Here is an 18294-nt window from a genome sequence, read left to right on the forward strand (position 1 = left end):
GCGAAGCGACGCGGCTGTTGAATTTTTTCCTACCTCCGCGCTCCGTGATTGAGTCCTCCAGCCGTCCGATACAAAAGCGATGCGACTATCGTTCAAGTTCTATTCGTTTTTTCAGCCGCAAGACGCGACGATAATGAATCTCTACTGGGAAAAGGTGATCGACATACTGTCGTGTATCATTACTGTACCTCGCTTTAGGAAAGGGGGATGTTAACGTGTATGAAGCTGGATCGACTCCCATTGAGAGGAGAAGAACGTTACTTCAGATAACTTCGTTTCGCGAGCATTTATCGGATGCGTATTATGCCCGTATTAATTCTATCACAATTTAATTAAAATCATTGAATTTTTTTGCGTAATTTATTGGCGAGTTTAAGTATCGCGAGAATCGCGCATCGTCAATTATCGCGAAATGGGTCGTCGCCGCGATAGAATGCGGAAATAATGTGCACGCGGGATATATCTCGTAATACTTTTCGCCGCGTTCCCTGCATATTAATGCGTCCTAATAAAAATTTTCATATCCGAACTGAACAGTGCGACCGGCACCGGCCAATTTCTTTCGTGATATTTGCGGTCAGGAATTTCGCCCAAGTTATGCGACGGACGCAGGATGTTCTACGGATATGTGCTACGAAAATATTCCCGAGAACGCGCAAACGTCCCCGAAGTACACATAGTTCATAAAACTTCGGCGAACGCTAACGAGACGGTTCTATCGGTTTTACGACCCTTCCATCTCTTGTTCTTTTTCAGCAAAGCATGGTTATCGCGAAAAGATCGATTCGTGGTCTCTCACGTCGCCGACTCTTCACGAATTTACCCGAACGACTCTATTTGATACAATACCCGAGCGAATGATTGATACCTCGCGGGACGATAATTGAGAAATTAAAAGATTAATCGGTTAGAATTTTTCTACGAAAAATTCCGTATTTATAAAATACCAATTTCCCTATAAATTGTTGATTGTTCTCCGCATTACACGATGCATGAAATTGCCGGGAAAATTTCATTCTGAATACCGTCGCGTAATGCAGATCGTCTAAAGTGGATTTAATAATAAATAGAAACTCGCTACATCGCGCACGCACTTCTCGGTTGTTATTTCTGTACTTTCCTAAAACGAAGACTTTCGCGTGCAGGCAAACTTCTCTCGTAAAATAGAGTACTTGGGAGAGCGCGTACGCACGAGTGGAAGGAAAGTAACGTCACGCTCGAGCCGAAACGTCACGTGAACGCCCGCCCGTAATAAATGTTAATATTTCAAATAAGCTGATTGTTCTTACGGGAGCACCGAGAACGTGGATGCGGCTAAGGTGGAACATTACAATAATGTCCAAAGTTGTAGCGAGGACGTACGTTATTGCGACGCACAACGTACCCCTTGGGCGGTATATATACCATTCGCAATAATATATCGCGAGACGCCTTTGAGCATCGAAACGAGCCTTTGAAATTTACAGTGCAAATTCCGACATTTCGCACCACATTACTGCAAGTGTCGCGTATCGTTCCCGACGGAGTGCGTCACATCCTAAGCGTAATAACATGCGGCAACAATCTAGAGAAAGACAAGTTTATAGTTCACGTGGTTTACATGCACATGGGATTTACGTTCTATATGGAAAATTAAAAATTACGAAATAATGCGAGACGCGATCCAATAAAAATAACATTCTCACATACCGACTGGCCCAGAGAGAATTTATTTTAAAAATTATTCTAAAATTTCGAGAGAGGGAGAGAGAGAGAGAGAGAGAGAGAACATTCATATCCTTCGCTGAAAAAATTACGCACAAAGCGAAATATCAATTATATTTTATATAATACGTGTAAAAACATAAAGAGATGTTTTATAACAGTTATTTTTAGATCTCACGTATATCTTTGCTCTTATTTTAATATGGCTGGTATTTTTATCGCTTGTTTTTTGAGCCGCTTTATAAAAATTATACAACGCAAACTTATATAAGATGTAAGCTCGGAAACTCACGTTCAAAGATATTTCTTTTGCATTTCTTTGGGTAAATTCTAGCGGTACATTTGACGAAGTATCTTGTCAAAAGAGATCGTTCCACGATTCGCGCTCGCCTGTCTCTTACTCTTGCTTGGAGAACAACACTTCCCAGAGAACAGGGCTTAGAATGCGTCTTAAATTTTCATATCTCAAAGTGTAACTTGTTTCATCTGTAACTATAAACTTTGCAAATAGCTCTTACATAATATAATTCAACATAATGCTCTGTCCATTAATATATCCACATACGGAATATCCTGTCGACTTAAATTCTCACAACGAGCTTCTCAATCTCGACTTTTTCGGAGAGAAGAATTTTTTTAACATTCATGCATTTTTATTATTCTCCGGATTAATTGTCAACAGCGACACTTTCCAATACTTCATTTTACCTAGATGCAGCTTACTGAGAACAAGGCGGTAACTTTTCATTTACATCTAACCGTATATCCTAACATGAATCGATAGCCTCGCGTTAAAACCGTCGTAAAATTCCGTTTAACAAGAGAGAAATCGATGTGAATTTACCATGAAAATTCGTGCCAATAAACCAAAGCTGTTTCACGCGTTACTAACTAATTTTACGGGAAGCTCCTTTTAAATATAGCGCAAAATCGCTCATCATATTATTATTATTCAGTGAAACCTATGACGACGCATTAACAACTTTCACAGAGGATTAGTTCGAAACTTCGCGGTGGTAAAATCAATTTTCTAAACTTCGACGGCGATTCTCTCGCGTGAACGAGCAAACGTCAGTTTTTACGAGAGATGTAATAATATTCCGCGTTTTATCAGAGACGTGACGGGGCCGACTTATCTTTGTTTCTCGTTTTCCATATAATTCCGCAATCGACATCCACGGGGAAAAGTACGATGTATCGGTTTTCTCGAGTCATTTATGCGAAACATAAATCGCAAGAATAGCGTTCTCGTGTATTTCCTCTCGCTTCTGACGTCATAACCCAAGATGGTTGGCTTAGCTATTGCGCCGACCCCCGTAATCTTATTACTCGAACAACAGCGAGATCGAAGGATTCAAAGTTGCAGCGGTGCAACTAAGTGGAAGTAAATGACTATTCAGCTGACATAAAATGACAAGAGGGTACCAGCTGGCGTTCTAGTTACTTTACTTAGACGACCTGACAAGATCACGATTCTAATGTAATTTCAGAAGATTGAAGTTTGTCTTCCCTTCTACATCACCATTATATCGTTCGTCTTGTCACAAGTGGAGGAAGCAAAGTGCAAATTCGTCTGATTAATACGACGAAATAAAAATTTTTATTTCAATTACGTTGAAACGTAGGCACTATGATACAATGATACTTAAATATTGTGTATACACTGAATGTTGATCGTTTCGCGCTAAGAATCATTATCCGATGCAAAGTGTTTAGATTTACAGCGAGAAGCGAGAAATGGTACGTTCGTTTCGTCGTTTGTTATGGCGGACTTGTTTACCCGGTGTCGTAAATGAGTCGACAAATACTACAATCCGTTGACAAATAGTACTCCGCGAGTTATACATAATTACGGGTTTGGTTGCAAATGCAGGCGGGCGAGTATATTAACCGTTATCGCGTGTTGGCGAATTATGTTACCGCTGAAATTTTTCGAGCGATAATAATTGAGATTGATGGAGGTTTAATAACGCATTAGCGGCGCTAAAACGCAATAAAAAAGGGTAACTAATAACAAATTGAATCATCGCGCAACGTCGATTATTGCATTGAAATATACGCACTCCCACCGATATCGAATTTATCGGCAAAATTATATTGCTACGATTTCGAAATTATTTTTGTATGATATTCCAAAAAATAACTGCCACGGAGAAAAAATTAGTGAAATTTGCGATAGCTTTAATAGTCTGTTAATAAAAGCAACAAAAAAATACACTAATACAAAACTAACTATAGGTTAAATGATTTTGAGATTTATTGAGGTAATGTTTAAACGCTATTTTTTACTGCATAGAAACGAAGAAACGGAGAAAAACGTTAGATGATAAAGTCACGATCGATGTGTTCGACGTCGAACATATTTATCGAATATTTGGCTAATCATACGATAATTTATCGGGGTTATACCCAAGGTTTCACGTTGCTGAATAAGCAAAATTACGACGTTCAACCGGCTGGCAAAGAAACTAATATGTGTAAAGGGCCGATTCGAGCTAGTAAAGATCGGAGAGCGGTAACAAGGTAAACACCTGTGTGCGCCGATATATAGCTATCAAACACAAACGGTTGTCAATAGGCGGAAATTTAGCAATAGTGGGAATCGTTGTGTGCACGAGTGTCAGTCGTGGCGGCAATGTATCCGCCCATGTCTGTCGATTTTGATTGAAAACGACAACATCTCTCTTTCGGACGCGTATCGTTCCCGCACTTGCGTATGCTTACAATCGAGCCCTGTTCAAACATCCCGGAGCCCAGCGTATCAAATTCGGCTGCAATTCGCCAACGCGAATGCGGCGCGGCACGAGGCTCGACCTATCGAGCTGCGCTTTCGTCAGTCTCGTTCCCTTCAAGTGCGAATGTGTGCCGGTAGTTTAATATTTTCAGAAATTCAATATCCAGTTGTATAATTCTACGACGACCGTATTACTTAACGTAGTTACTTAACGCGTATTTAACTTTAATATTTAAACAATGAAAAAATGTTTCGAAAGAATTACGGGCGAAACGGCAAAATAGAACGCGCACTGCTTTGTATTAACTATTTATCTAAAATAACAACGTTACTCCCTCTCTATTTTTCACTTTTCTCCATTTATTATCGTTCTCATCGTTCCGAGCGAACGTGCTTTTTCGACAGCCGAAAATTGACGGCGCTTTAACGAAATTTGGTACTTTTTCCGGATTTACGGATAAGTTTAAACCTTTGTCTGTGCTATGCGCTATATATATATATATATATATATGTACGTTGTAACGCGTGGACCTAATCTTTTGATCCTATAAGCACTGTTCAGCGTGAAATCCTTGGGAGCTAAAGAAGTTAGTTACATGGGACTAATGGAACGCAGTAGGAGCTCCGGATAATGGACGACGCTATGGCGTCGTAAATGCTAGGTGCACTCCACTTACAAGAGCGCCTAGTTTTATTTCTGAATTTCGCGTCGAACGTGGGGATCTTCTAATGGAAAAACGAGGAAGGATACGGAGCAGAGAGAGCAATGAAGATTTATGTGTGATGTACAAAGATTTACGATAAGCTTGAAGCTTTGTCTTTCTGCCAAATTATTTACGTTCCGTGATTATGTAACGTCGATGCGAACACAAACGCCACGTCGCGTCGTATCGATATCGTGAAACGAGAGCGGTCGGTGGTGTTTAACCCTTTCGCATTAAAAGAAAAATCTTATCGCTCAGGCAAGTCAGTGATTCATTTATTAGAACGAGAATATATTTCTTGTTTCTTGTATTTCATCTTTAATAATTACGGTAAATGTAATGATTAAACCTCCCGATTAATGCTTCGTTGTATTCTGTCTATAGATTTTTCTAAAGGAATGAAGAAAAATCACTTTCACGGGAGACATGCAGATCGCGAGTATTAAGACCCCGTCGAACTGTCACGAGCATCCCGTCTTGGGAAAGGGTGGACTCAAAGGGTTTTTGTCGCTACGACCGGTCATAAACTTTAAAGCCACGTAAACCTTTTTACTTCTGCGACGAGGATCGGTCCCCTCGTTACCGCGTCTTTTTGCCGGGTCGTAGGAGAAGAACAACGACAAAGACGTTCCCCGTCGACAGGATTCGGCCGTTTTAAATCGAAGGCAAACGATCGTGAATTTCGAGGGTCTCCGCGACAGTTCGCGATTTAATCGCGTAACAGTTTGCCCGACTTTTCTCTCCACAGAAATAGATTTCCGACGTGTCGATTCCCTTTCGCGCCACCCCTCACCGCCACCTTTTCCGCCATCTCTTCTTCCTGCCCTTACTCCTTCACCTTCTTTTCCGCCTAACCGTTAGTACCTCCTCTCCGTTTTCCACCAGCGGTGGCGAATTTATGGAGTTTCGAGCGCGACTGAGAGAGCCGCAGTTTTCCGTTGGTGATAAATGCATCCGCTATTGTGAAACGTATATATACACACACACGCGACTCGCTCGAGGGGTCTACGTGTGCTTGCACTCTCAATTTTGAATCGGCCGAAATGCGGGGTGAGATTCGTCCACGGCGGCGGCGGCATCAACGGCGCGAAGCCTCGCATGCAAACGGACGGCGCGAATACACGCGAACGTTCGCACAATTCCGAACCATTGCGCGAACAATGTCTATCGTAACACGCGTCAAAACACGATTCATCGAACAGATTTTCCTTGCGCCGTTTGTAACTTTCATATAGCGCGATACAATCGCGCGCCAAAACGGCGACAGATTAATGGATCAATTTGGGAACCGACAAATTTTCTATAACGACTTAATGGCGGAAGTGTAATATGTAGTGCGATATATACGTGTCGTTTGCCATTATTGGTCCGATATACCTCGTAAAACTGCTATTTTCCGTTTCACAAGTAAGTGGTTCCAGGCAGGCGTGATAAATACTTCCGAAGACTCTATCGACGATTTCCGAAACATCGAAAATCAATTCGTCGAGCGAGAGAGAGAGAGAGAGAGAGAGAGAGAGAGAGAGAGAGAGAGAGNGAAGAGAATGGTGGCGAGTGTTTTATTAAATAATTATTTTTAAACTGAAACAGAATAGCCGGAAATGTTGTATGTATATACGTTGGCGCTTTCTTTCTTTCGAAATGAAAATATTGACTCCCTTCCTTCTTCCTTCTTCTAAATCCTCCCGCATTTCAACGGTTTTTCATCGGGATATAAAAATTGCATTATACAACGAGCGTGTTTTCCATTATTGAGGTTTGAATTAACTCTCACACGTCTGAATGAATAAAATATTCCATTAACGGCAACGATTTCGCGAGAACGCACAAGATTCCGCGTAATATTCATGAGTATTTTCTCTTCGGCTGGCTATTACAATGGCATTTTCAGTATCGTGATTGCATCTCACTCCGGGAAAAGATTTTATAGGGGCTGTAAAATGCAATTTTTATATCCCGGTTAGAAGTGAATCGTCAAGGAAACAAAATTTCAAGAATTATATTCGCGACGCAAACTTATGGTGTTTCGATATCCTCTATGATAACAAAATTATTCGTTTTATTCTTGTCTCGTCGTGATCTTCTCATTGATTTTCTATTCACTTTTAACAAGATTCCCTAAAGTTCCATATTTTTCTCTTGCGTCATATTTCTATTTCCAGACTGTTTATTGTTTTTCAATTCGATTTTAGCAATTTATGATTCCTAATAAATCTCCCTGTCAACAAATAAACGGACTCGTCGCTATATCGACAATAACTGACGTTATATCCGTCTATATATTAATAAAATCGTTGAGAGACCGTTTATTTGTTTATTTGAAACCGAAATCCGGGCATCATTGGAAACGGAAAACGAACCTGGCTGGTATTTTAATGCTACGAATACAATGTATCATTCTCCAATTTTACGCCGCTAAAAATATTCTCAAGTAAAAGTTAATCAATAATTATATTTCATTTAATTTCCCATTATACATTATTGGGTGAGCATTATTAGGGGAAGTGAAAAAGAGCAAATAGAGAGAAGCAAATTTTCTGTCTAAAACTCAACTAGTATTGTAAGAACGGGAATGCTTTCCTTCACGCGACGGATCGAAGCCGTCGATACCGGAAATAAGATTTACGGGACTCGTTACGTACCGGCGGATCGATACTCGCGCGCTGCTGTGCCGTTGTTTAAATATTAAAAACGTAGCGGCCGTATCTCCGAAAACCCGAAAGCCTGATTGGCTTTTATTCTCTTCGCTGTTCACGGACACTCGTTTTTCCGCCTGTCTCTTTGAAGTTCGCACGAACGCCACGCTTCGCTTTTGCACGCTCCCCGGGCTTTTTCTCTCTCGACGAGCGACGCTGTTAGAAAGTTGGTCCGGAGAGATACTTCTCCATCGTGGGAGGTTGTTTTTCGGTCTCCGAGTCGGTCGGGCGAGCACCGAAAAATGGTGATGAGGAAGAGAGCCGTAGGGCGGGACACTTTTTGGTCGCCGGCGGAATACGTGGGATTTGCGTCATGCGGTGGGAATAAAACTTTCAGATCTCGGTGGTCGCGCGCAAAAAGCCACCGTGCCAACAACCACTCCGGGACGAATTTTTCGCGCGATCGCGAGAAAAATATTGGCACTCTCTCGCGAGAGTGTTATCTAACCCCTTCGCGGGGTCGCGCCAAAAAGATTTCCCGTGTATAAGTTTTAATAATATATTTTTAAAGAGGAACTTCTCGCGCGCGCCCGCGCACCCGCCCGATCTCTTTGAGGGTTTACTCTCCGTAAAATCATTTGTAATTCATCGAAATAATAAAATTGTGCAACAGACCATACTATGAAAACCGTGAGCCCGTTACGGTGTATCGGCGCAACACTATCAAACGTGAGCGCTATTCGTCTGGAAATTCAATCAGTTTAAACCAAATGGCGAGTAGGTCCCGGCGAATTCAAGTTAATGAAACGTTCCGGCACTATATCGGAAAATTTAATAGAGTGCATACAAGAGTCGCCCTCTTAAGGCAATTTTGCGACACGCGCGTTTATCGTAAACGCATCTATTTTTCGCGCATCGCCGCGCGGATTTATTATTAAAGTCGATCGCGCCAGTCGTTACAATCCCGATAATTGCTGACCGATTGTTCCAATTTCATTGGTTTCGCGGGCTACCATGAACGTGACGCCTCGCTCATATTCGCTCGATTGCGCCGTCGCCCGCACGTAACGTAACTTACATTTAACGTGAAACGCAATATGCCGCGTGATAAATAAACGCTTCTACGTAGATATTAGCTGTGCAAAAGTTACAAGAGCGATCTACAATTCTCTCCGTGACGTATAATGTAAGCATAAAGTAAGTTAGAAAAAACCTGTAATTTTAAAACACCCGAGGGCAAATGATCGAAAGAATATCGCAAGATCAGCCGGAAATCACGCTGTGCTGCTTCGTTAATTCGCTAGATGGAGAACTGAACATTCTACCGCTTTGAAAAATCAACAGGCAAATTAAAGTTTTAATGGAACCTGAATTGTTTTTCACATTTCACCGTTTCAGGTACGTGCACGAAAGGACTGACTGGTACATCGTGCGAAAACAAAACGCTCGCATCTGAAAGTCCATGAAGACTCGGGGTAGAAAATTGCGGAAAATGGAGGTCGTGGTAAACTCTGAGATAGACGTGGAAGTACGCGAGAGGAGTAGCGGACGTGCATCGGCCAGGCGTTGACTCCACGTCCGTCGAAAGCGGAAGAGGAAAAGAAGAAAAAAAGAACTGGAGCTTCGGGGCCGCTAACGAGGGCGGACCATGATACATTATCTAACCAGATGATGAATAGCGAGCATTGAAGACGGGAAATACGCTTTAGACACGATGGAGGTCCACGTCAATCAAGCGGTAAACGCATCCGTGGAAGATCCAGTCTTCATCGACGCCTCGATCGTCCTGAGAGCTCTCGTGCTCTTTCTCCTGATCCTCGTCACTATCTTAGGTGAGTCTTTCGTTCTCTTTTCATCGCTCGAGTGAGCTTTATTTTACAGAAAGGAAATTGCTTCTAGTTCCTGGCGATAAGTGTCGCGGCGATTAACCGAGAGGAAAATTTTTCATCCGCAATGTACTGTCTCGACACAATTTGACTCTCCTCCGGAATCTCCGATGTTAAAACTTTTCGCAATTAAACGGCGATCTTACTGTTTTCGTTAAGAAAAAAGAGCATCTTTTAAATTCTCTCGAAAAAAAACATTATTTTTTCACGGTGATCACAGTATATCCGTTATGAGAGTTCCGTGCGGAATTTTCTACTACGTTAATATTTAAAAGTGATATAAATAAAATTTGTGTACCGTATATATATACACAGATATATTCATATCCATTCAGTTGCTTTCGTTTGCTTTTTTGAATATTGATACGTGGGTCGATACGTTAAAATTGAGAAGGGTGGCTCACGTTTTTAGACGTGATATGTAGTACCACGTTAAACTTACGATTTTAGGAGCGGGTTTCGTAAAAAATTTAATACGCGGCTTGATTTTAAGGCGAGACCTTTTCTCCCCGAGCAAGGAACGCGTTAAAGATTTTTACGGTTCCTCGCGCCTTGTGTTCGCGCGCAACCGATTATCATCAAGCAAGCTTGTAAAAGTGCATCGCGGGGCAAAACCGTAACTGCAAATGTAATTGAATAAATGATATGCCTCGGGCAGTTCTCATGTCCCGCGAATGTACATTATGCTGTTCGATATTTTAGTTCTGTTTTTTAATTCAATAGCCAACTCACTTCCAGATAAAACGCGCGCGCGCAACGCGAAATAATATTTTCCGCCGAAAGTCAGCGTGGATTGTACTCTGAAACTCGTGTTTCTAACGTACATATTATTTATTACTTCGATAACGCGAAAGAGATCAGTGAGAAGTGCCGCGCGTGAGAGAGTTATGCTAAAAGCACACAGCTAGGTAGAACTTGAGAGAGAGAAAGAGAGAAAGAGAGAGAGAGAGAGAGAGAGAGAGAGAGTAAACAAAATGAGATCCACTTCTCTTGAGGCACAACGAATCGCTCGTTTCACATTCTATCGGTCACTCAAGCCGATGAAGATGTCGCTGAGCCTTTGAACGACGACGTCGAGACTTCGTCGGTTTAAATTTCGAGTTATTCTGCGAAGTCAAACTAATCAAAGTGGAAGTTCGAGAGTGTCACGAGCACCGACATAGGTACTTTCGATGATTAAAGTGACTGTTCTGCTGGATTGTTCCTCAACGTGTCTGCCACATATGCCGTGAAATGACGCAAATTTCTACGTAACGATATACGATATCCGACAAATCAACTTTTTAATTTCCGAATTTCCCACTACCAATTTCGCGACTTCACATATTCAATTTCTTATTGTTCGCATCACAATTTGCGATGATTTGTGCATCGAACAGTTTTTCCAAGAATTAGCGACGATGAATATCCTGCACAACGACGCTCTAATGAATGGACAATTTCGTCCTTGGCGCTAAGTCGATAATGGATCGAGCTCGTTTGAGCCAAAACGAACGAGAGAAAAATCAAGGAAGAACGAAAAGAAAGGAGCCGCGCCTTAATTTGCAGACGATCGGGTCAATCACTTAGGCGTGCGCACGTGATCGTATTCAAACGCATTCGACGGTAATTAATGAAAATCACCGTCCGAGCATGGCCGGTTGCATCCTCTTTCGCGCACGCGCGCAAGTTTCGCCCGAACAATGTATCCACGACGAAACTGATCCCGCCGCTCGTCAATTAATCGTTCTTCTTGTCGTAATTATGCGCTGTCAACCGCCGACTCTCAACCCTTTCCGGCCGATGATCGCGCGTGCACCGTCGATGATAGTTCCGCGGGGGCGGCCGCCGCCCCGTGTCGTATCAGTCCGCAAGAACAATGGGGAAGATTGCTTTGGAGAACTGACACATCTCCGGAGCGTATAATATATCACCGTTGGTGACGGTAATCGCGACATCCAGCCGCGTGCTTTACGTAAACAGAATTTTCCGCGACACGCACACGAGCAACCTGACACTCTGTTCTCCGACTTGTATTCAATTATACATTCCTCTCCTCCTGTCCCTTGAGTCCACTGCTAGAAACGATACTGTGAGCAATTAAAAGAGCGTAACCGATCGGCCATCGTTGACGCTGAAGATACCATTGATCGAGGAGATGACGCGTGACAGGTGATTCTCGTGGAATCGTTGAGAAGGAAGCATTGAACTATATAACAAACTAAAAAGAGCATTGCTTTTGTTTCTGCTCGATGACCTGGTGTCAAAAGAGATAGTATCTAAGTGATATCGCTGTCTTTGTACGTTTATATCCGTTTTTGTCTTATCCGTGAGTATATAAACTATATAGCATGTTAGTGAGACAGAGAGCGAAATTCTACTTAGCCATGGACTTTGTCTCATAGACCCTGACCTCCATCACACTACTGCTCCTTCTAAAATGTTATATAGTTCAATGGAAGGAAGAAGAGAACCCTTCGAGAAGACGAAATTCCAGCGCGAATAATCGAAAATCTCGTTTCTTGTGCAATCTTAAGGAGCGAGCGTGTTCCCGCGAAAATTGTTTACCATCCGATTGCTCGTTTTATAACTAACGCGGCAATCTCCGACGCTGTTTACGTCTAAGATACCTTAACGCGGGCGTAAAATCTCGTTAAGCGGCACTGTTAACGTCGTTCCTCCGTTGAGACATTGTTTTGCATCGGCTACGCCGACGCCCGTCCGGCTATTAAGTTCCGCGAAATGAATCCGCGAACGTTCTCCCCCTCCTCCCTTCCGGCTCCCCGCGGACCAGTATATCTCTTGCAAGAGGATATAGATAAAAGTTGTCGGAAAACAGGTAAGTTTATCGCTCGCTCGCGCTGTAACACGTGCTAGGTGGGCGGACGGACGGTGTAACGAAGGGGGATGCGAGAAAGGGAGATCCGCCGGCGGCGGCGGCTGTAACGCACACGTACAGACGCACGCATACACGCGCGTATGCCCCTTCAACGGCTTGACAGGATCGGTGAGCGCATTCCAATATTAGTATAGTTCACTGGCTAACTAACGGTTCGTTGAACATGACGTCAGCTGCCGTGGATACGCCTGCTCTCGGTGTAGGTAAATTTTATGAACGCTTGGCGAGGCACAAGACCGTGAATATCGTTGCGCAAATGTGAATTAAATAATCTCCCCCGTCACACAATGGTCGCCGCAAATCGAGCGAAACTCACCCCGAATGCAGTATCGCGTTGCGTCGAGCTTGCCGGCCGAACCTGTCGCGTGTGTCGCTCCTCTCTTCTCTCCTCTCTCTTTGGGAATGAGCAGCGAGCACGCGTGATTTTACGCGGAGTTCGCGTTCGCGATCAGCACACGTGAGGGTAATTGGCTGCATTCGGTGGCAATCACGCGAGATTGAAACCGACGGATATTCTGCGGAAATATCCGACAATAACGAAAGTCAGTTGTGACGAGTGTCGTCGCAATTTCTGACATTTTGGGTTATTTAAATGGAAAATTGATTCAGGGAAAGCGATGAGGAAGAGCGGAAATCACGGATACAACATTTGTCTCATAATTCTCGTAACAATATTCTCGTAAAATCGTTATATAATAATCCTACGACTTGAAAGAGCAGCTTGTGTTGATATTATTTTACATAAAAATTATAAAAATTATCCTGAGTCAAAAAGTCAATGAATTCATCTTGAATAAATATGTACGATATGTGTGAAATTGAGCATAAAAATCGAGTGCTTAATTAAATTATCAGCGTTAAATTTACGAAAAAAAAAGACTTTAATTCCTCTCTCTCTCTCTCTCTCTCTCTCTCTCTCTCTCTTTAAGAAAGACGCTCAAGGGAGAGAGACGAAAAGAGAGGGATCTCTCGATTCTCCCTGTATATGAGGTGTTGACAGGTATCTCGTTCATAAAAGAAAATAGCAAACCGATAGGTTAGTCCGCCGACGCGAACTGAATGTGTTACTAGAACATACCTTGCCCTTCGATCCTATAAAGGTTAAACGATGCGATGCGAGCGTACGACGTACCTTGCATGAAGACGTAATCAGATATCTCCCATAGTTATCGTTCCGAGATCCGAGGTTACAATTTTTAGTGAAACTAAAAGAAAGGTAGCCCGAGGTGCGCACAGCGAAAATACAAAGAATTGTCCCGATACGTAATCCGGGACCCGGTAAAAGCGCGTATACCGCAATAATTAATTATTTCCCATCGTCGGAGAATAAAAGTGGACGATGCGCTTAATTTTAAGGCTGCCGATATGACGTCAAAAGAGAGAATTATGTGCAATTTATTTATGCGTCGCCACTCTGTATGTTTTGTATGCGAAAATAAATGGGTTTCCGCGAGCATGACAACAGCGGAGATTGATAAAACGAACTTGTAATATTTGCCGAACACGCCACGGTTTTGGTTTGTTAATCAATAAACGGCCGTATAATTTAATTCGAAACCCCGTGCCGTGCTCGCGACGAAAACGAGTTACACGGCCATTTATTGGATAACAAGCCGAAACTTGGTTGAGTTTTTGACACATTTTACAAGGCCGCGCTCGATCGATCGCGAGTGCGCGACCACGCGGAAAAATTCATTCATCTCGGCGTATATTGCAAGAAAATAAATTATACATTACTCCTGCTTCGACGTCATAAGCTAAAACGGCTAACGGTAGATATTAAATCACGCATTCGAGAATTACAGACAAAGAGTGAGAGAGAGAAAGAGGGGGGAAAAATAACAAGTGTACGACTGCGAAGGATAAATTTGAAACATCTAACACGCGATACTGGGTCAGGCGTAATTTCAAAGCAAAACGGGGAAGAAAATTTATTCTTACGCGTGATGAGAAATTTATAACGCGACGATTTTTTCGCGCTTCGCAAAATGCCAAAATGGAAGAATAATCTCTCCGGTCGAGAGCCGTCGTCTATTCTAACATGTAATTATCCACGCTACTCGTCGCGTTCCTGTCGACTCCTCGTTATCCGCGACGGGAGGAGACCTGCTATGTGTAATTTCTTGTTCTTCGTTGTAATCTCGTTTGCATGAGTCCAGCGAATTTTTCGTATTGCCGTTTCTTCCTGCCCGCGCTATTTGAATACCGCGAAATTTCGTGTTTCGTGTAATAATTCGCTATCGTCCAGCGACACAGCGCAACCGTGCAATCCCGGGACTCTCGAACAAAAAGATTAATGCTTTCGGTGCTTAATACCCTTTTCATCCCGCGAATCCTTTCGTCATCTGAAAAGCTGCGTCAATCTAGACCGCGTCGTCGCGCGTTTCGGCTGTCGCGATATTCCCAAACGTGCGCTCGGAATAATGCATAGGAAACGTCCCTGCGCGGGCGAGAATAATCGCCATCGTGATGTTGTAACCGTTCCGCGGTAGCACGTTATTCCCATTTTTTTTCCATGCATTCGAAGACCAAAATCGGTCACGACGCGATCGCGTTAACATTTAATACGCCGCTTGAACGTTCTAGCGTCTCATCTCCCGAAATATTCCGTCGCCGGTGATAAAATTTTTCAGACGAAAATCGCGCAATTTTCCCACAGCATTATTTTCTACGTATTTTTTCGTAGTCGTATTAGAGAAAGAAATTCAATTTCAAACGACAACGAAATCTCTGTCAGAGACTTCCCGAATTTAAAAAGCAACCACGTTAACGTTATCTTAAACTTTCGTTATGGAATAAACTGGAAGGAAATATTAGATCTGGAAACAGGACACAACACTTATTACATATATGTTTCGCGGTCATGATGACGCAATTACTTATATCACGTATCATTCTTACATTACACGTATTATTCTTACATTTCGTATTATCATTTCATTCTATATTCCATCTGTATAACGCTTTTGGCATTTAAAAAGCTATCGCTGATACCATTTAAATCAGCCAGCTATAACTACTACTTAAAACTGCAGAGTACAAGCACTTCCTTAGGCCATTCTCATCTTATTCTGCATCTTGGTTCACTATTACATCACTATTATCTACGATAATTCATTTAAATTATCTGTGATGCATTGATATTGTACATATGAAAAAAAATGAATTAACTGTTCATATAAAACAACTGAAATTTAATTACCAGACCTAATTTTAGTTGTGAGAAGTAAATATTAGGACAAAAAGAATTAGCTAAATTAACTAAATTTCAATTATATTATATGGACAGCTAATTTTTACGCATGGGAACTACTTTTTACCAGTGAAAGTTAGTTTTTAGCTGTGAAAACTACTTCTTTTATTCCATGTATCATCAGTTAGTTTGAGATACTTCTTTTACACTTTTATTTTATTTTTTATATTTTTATTTCTTTTTTACGACAACTGTTTGTATCTTTAATAAGTATTAATCCCAATCGTTCTTATAGAATTTATTCCAGAGCGTAATAAAGTTGATTCTATACTATTTTATTTTATTCTACATTCCGTATTCCCAGAACAGGGATTACGGATTATTCATCATTCGACAAACCGAACACGATACGCGTGCGGCATTATAAAACTCCTCCGTCGAGATGACTCTTGAACAAAAAAGCCCGATAAGAAATGCGGCGCGCCAAGCCGGGCTTAACGCAGCGCGCTGGAACAGATTAAAAACTACGAACCGAAAGTTATTTCTTGACAAACAACTCGCAGCACGTGTCCACTCGCGACCCTTCGCAGCTTATCCGTATAAAGCTTCGGGCTACGCTCTCTCTCTCTCTCTCTCTCTCTCACTCTTTTTTTATTCTCTCGTTTCTCGCGACGCGGGTACACCTTAATGGAGCGCGAACGGAAGCGTTTAGATCCCTCGCCGATGTCTGAAACGTCTCGTGCGCGCCGGTTCCTCTTACTTCTCGCGGCAGTTAATTACGCCGAAGTAAAACGTCCGATGCGTTTTCTCTCACCTTTTACTCGCGACCGCGGCTATTATACTTTTCCCCAGGAGACATCGGCCGCAGTCGCAGCATTTACAGTGCACGCGCCTTCCCGCCCTCGACTTTACCTCGGCGCCGTGGTACGGTCGCACACCGTCGCACGTATTTGCAGACACGTAATGTGAAACTAATGGACGCGAAAAGGAAGAAATTTGTCCGACGTTTGTGGAATTACGTAGCTAGACCTATCGAACGTTTGCGGACTCGCGCGCCAGCGACGGCGATAGGTGGGTAGAGGTAGACGGTTACGGTAAAACGAGAAACATACGAAATGCGTTTCGACTCGATCGTTTCACCAAGTTTGAGTTCGCTCTCTAATTTAAACAAAGTCGTCACCCCTTTTCGAAATTGAATTTAATTAGTACACATCTCAATCGCCACCTACAAGCCTTCAAAGACCTTTGGACTTTAGCCGTCGTTTCCACGGAGAACTACCGAGTCTCAGTCAAAAACCCCGACTGCGCACCTCGGAGATGTCGCCGAGAAATTTTCTTCTTTCTCGAACTTAATGTAATTATATTTAAATAAGACTGCTTCGAGAATGGTAAAACTTGAATAGAGCTATGAGAAACCAAAGCACAGAGATGTTCCATTGCTATTTAAATATTAATATTGTCAATATTAATGTTATTATGGGAGAGTAAAGTACATCGTGTATTGCGGACATACCGAAGATTTTCGGGTAAACAAACGCGGCGAATTAGAATGAACCGACTCTTAAGTCCCAGTAATATCGTTATAAATTCTAATCCCTTGAAAATCTAAACCTTTACCTTAATTGCTAAATAAATTAATAAAAGCAATTTTTCATTCTACTTATAAAGTTGTGAATTAGGTTGCATTCCGTTCGGTTAGTGAAGAAGTCCAGATGCAACTCCTAATTGAGGCAGTATTTTTCGCAACATAAAAAATAGAATCAAAAACTAGTCTGTTAATTTAGCAATTGAATAAGGATTTTCAAAGGATTAGAATTTATAATAATATTACTCGGTCTTAAGGTTCGGTTCATATAGAAGACTAATTTGCCGAGTTCGTTTGTCTTCTTCGCAAATCTTTGGTACGTTCGCGACGCACGATGAATAATTTTACCTTTTCACAATTATATTAATATTGACAATATTAATATTTAAATGACACTAAAACATCCGTACTTTAACTCCTCATGATTCTATATATTAAAGTTTTAACTATCTATCTTCTTCGCTTTACCTGCCCGACGCACTTCAATGTAATACAAAGAAAAAAATCTGGCCGCAATAACCAGAAAGGGAACACCAAGATACATTTTGTTCAAAGGAAGCAGAATTTCCAGTTCTTATGATCCAAATGTGTGTTCTTATAATCAGAAATTCTGTTTCCTTCAAACAGAATACACCTGGTTGTTCGCTTTCGCGGGTTGATACAACCAAACTATTTTTCCATGTACGTACTTGCATCTTTATCATTATCGCATATAACGATAAATAAGTGAAATAACATTTTTTACGAGAGCTTTTGAGTTATCGCCGAACTATCCGTATAATTCTGCTGTTGTCCGAAAATACGGTGTTATTTCTCATCGTCCACCTCGTGCTGCAAAAGAGCCGGCTGCATTCGCGCGGGGGAGGGAAAAAACGGGAATGGCGTATAGCGAATTTCTTTCGTGCGCTCTACACGAAAAATCGGAGGGAACATTGGCCATCCAGGCGAAATGAGGAACATGAAGTACCGCGGTA

The 18294-nt window shown here is 42.0% G+C and overlaps 1 protein-coding gene across 2 annotated transcripts in view; it reads left to right on the forward strand.

The window, feature by feature from the left end:
- The window catches only part of LOC106750036 (5-hydroxytryptamine receptor 2A-like), a 137032-nt gene that overhangs the window by 100086 nt on the left and 18652 nt on the right, over nt 1-18294 (forward strand). For both annotated transcript variants that reach the window (XM_014630071.1, XM_014630072.1), the window contains one exon: nt 9177-9610. In XM_014630071.1, coding sequence (XP_014485557.1) covers nt 9493-9610 — 118 coding nt within the window. In that variant the 5' untranslated portion in view covers nt 9177-9492. The remainder of the gene's footprint in view (nt 1-9176; nt 9611-18294) is intronic.

This window comes from Dinoponera quadriceps, unplaced genomic scaffold, assembly GCF_001313825.1.
Source record: "Dinoponera quadriceps isolate SergipeBrazil2010 unplaced genomic scaffold, ASM131382v1 scaffold4444, whole genome shotgun sequence".
In the NCBI taxonomy this organism is placed as follows: domain Eukaryota; kingdom Metazoa; phylum Arthropoda; class Insecta; order Hymenoptera; family Formicidae; genus Dinoponera; species Dinoponera quadriceps.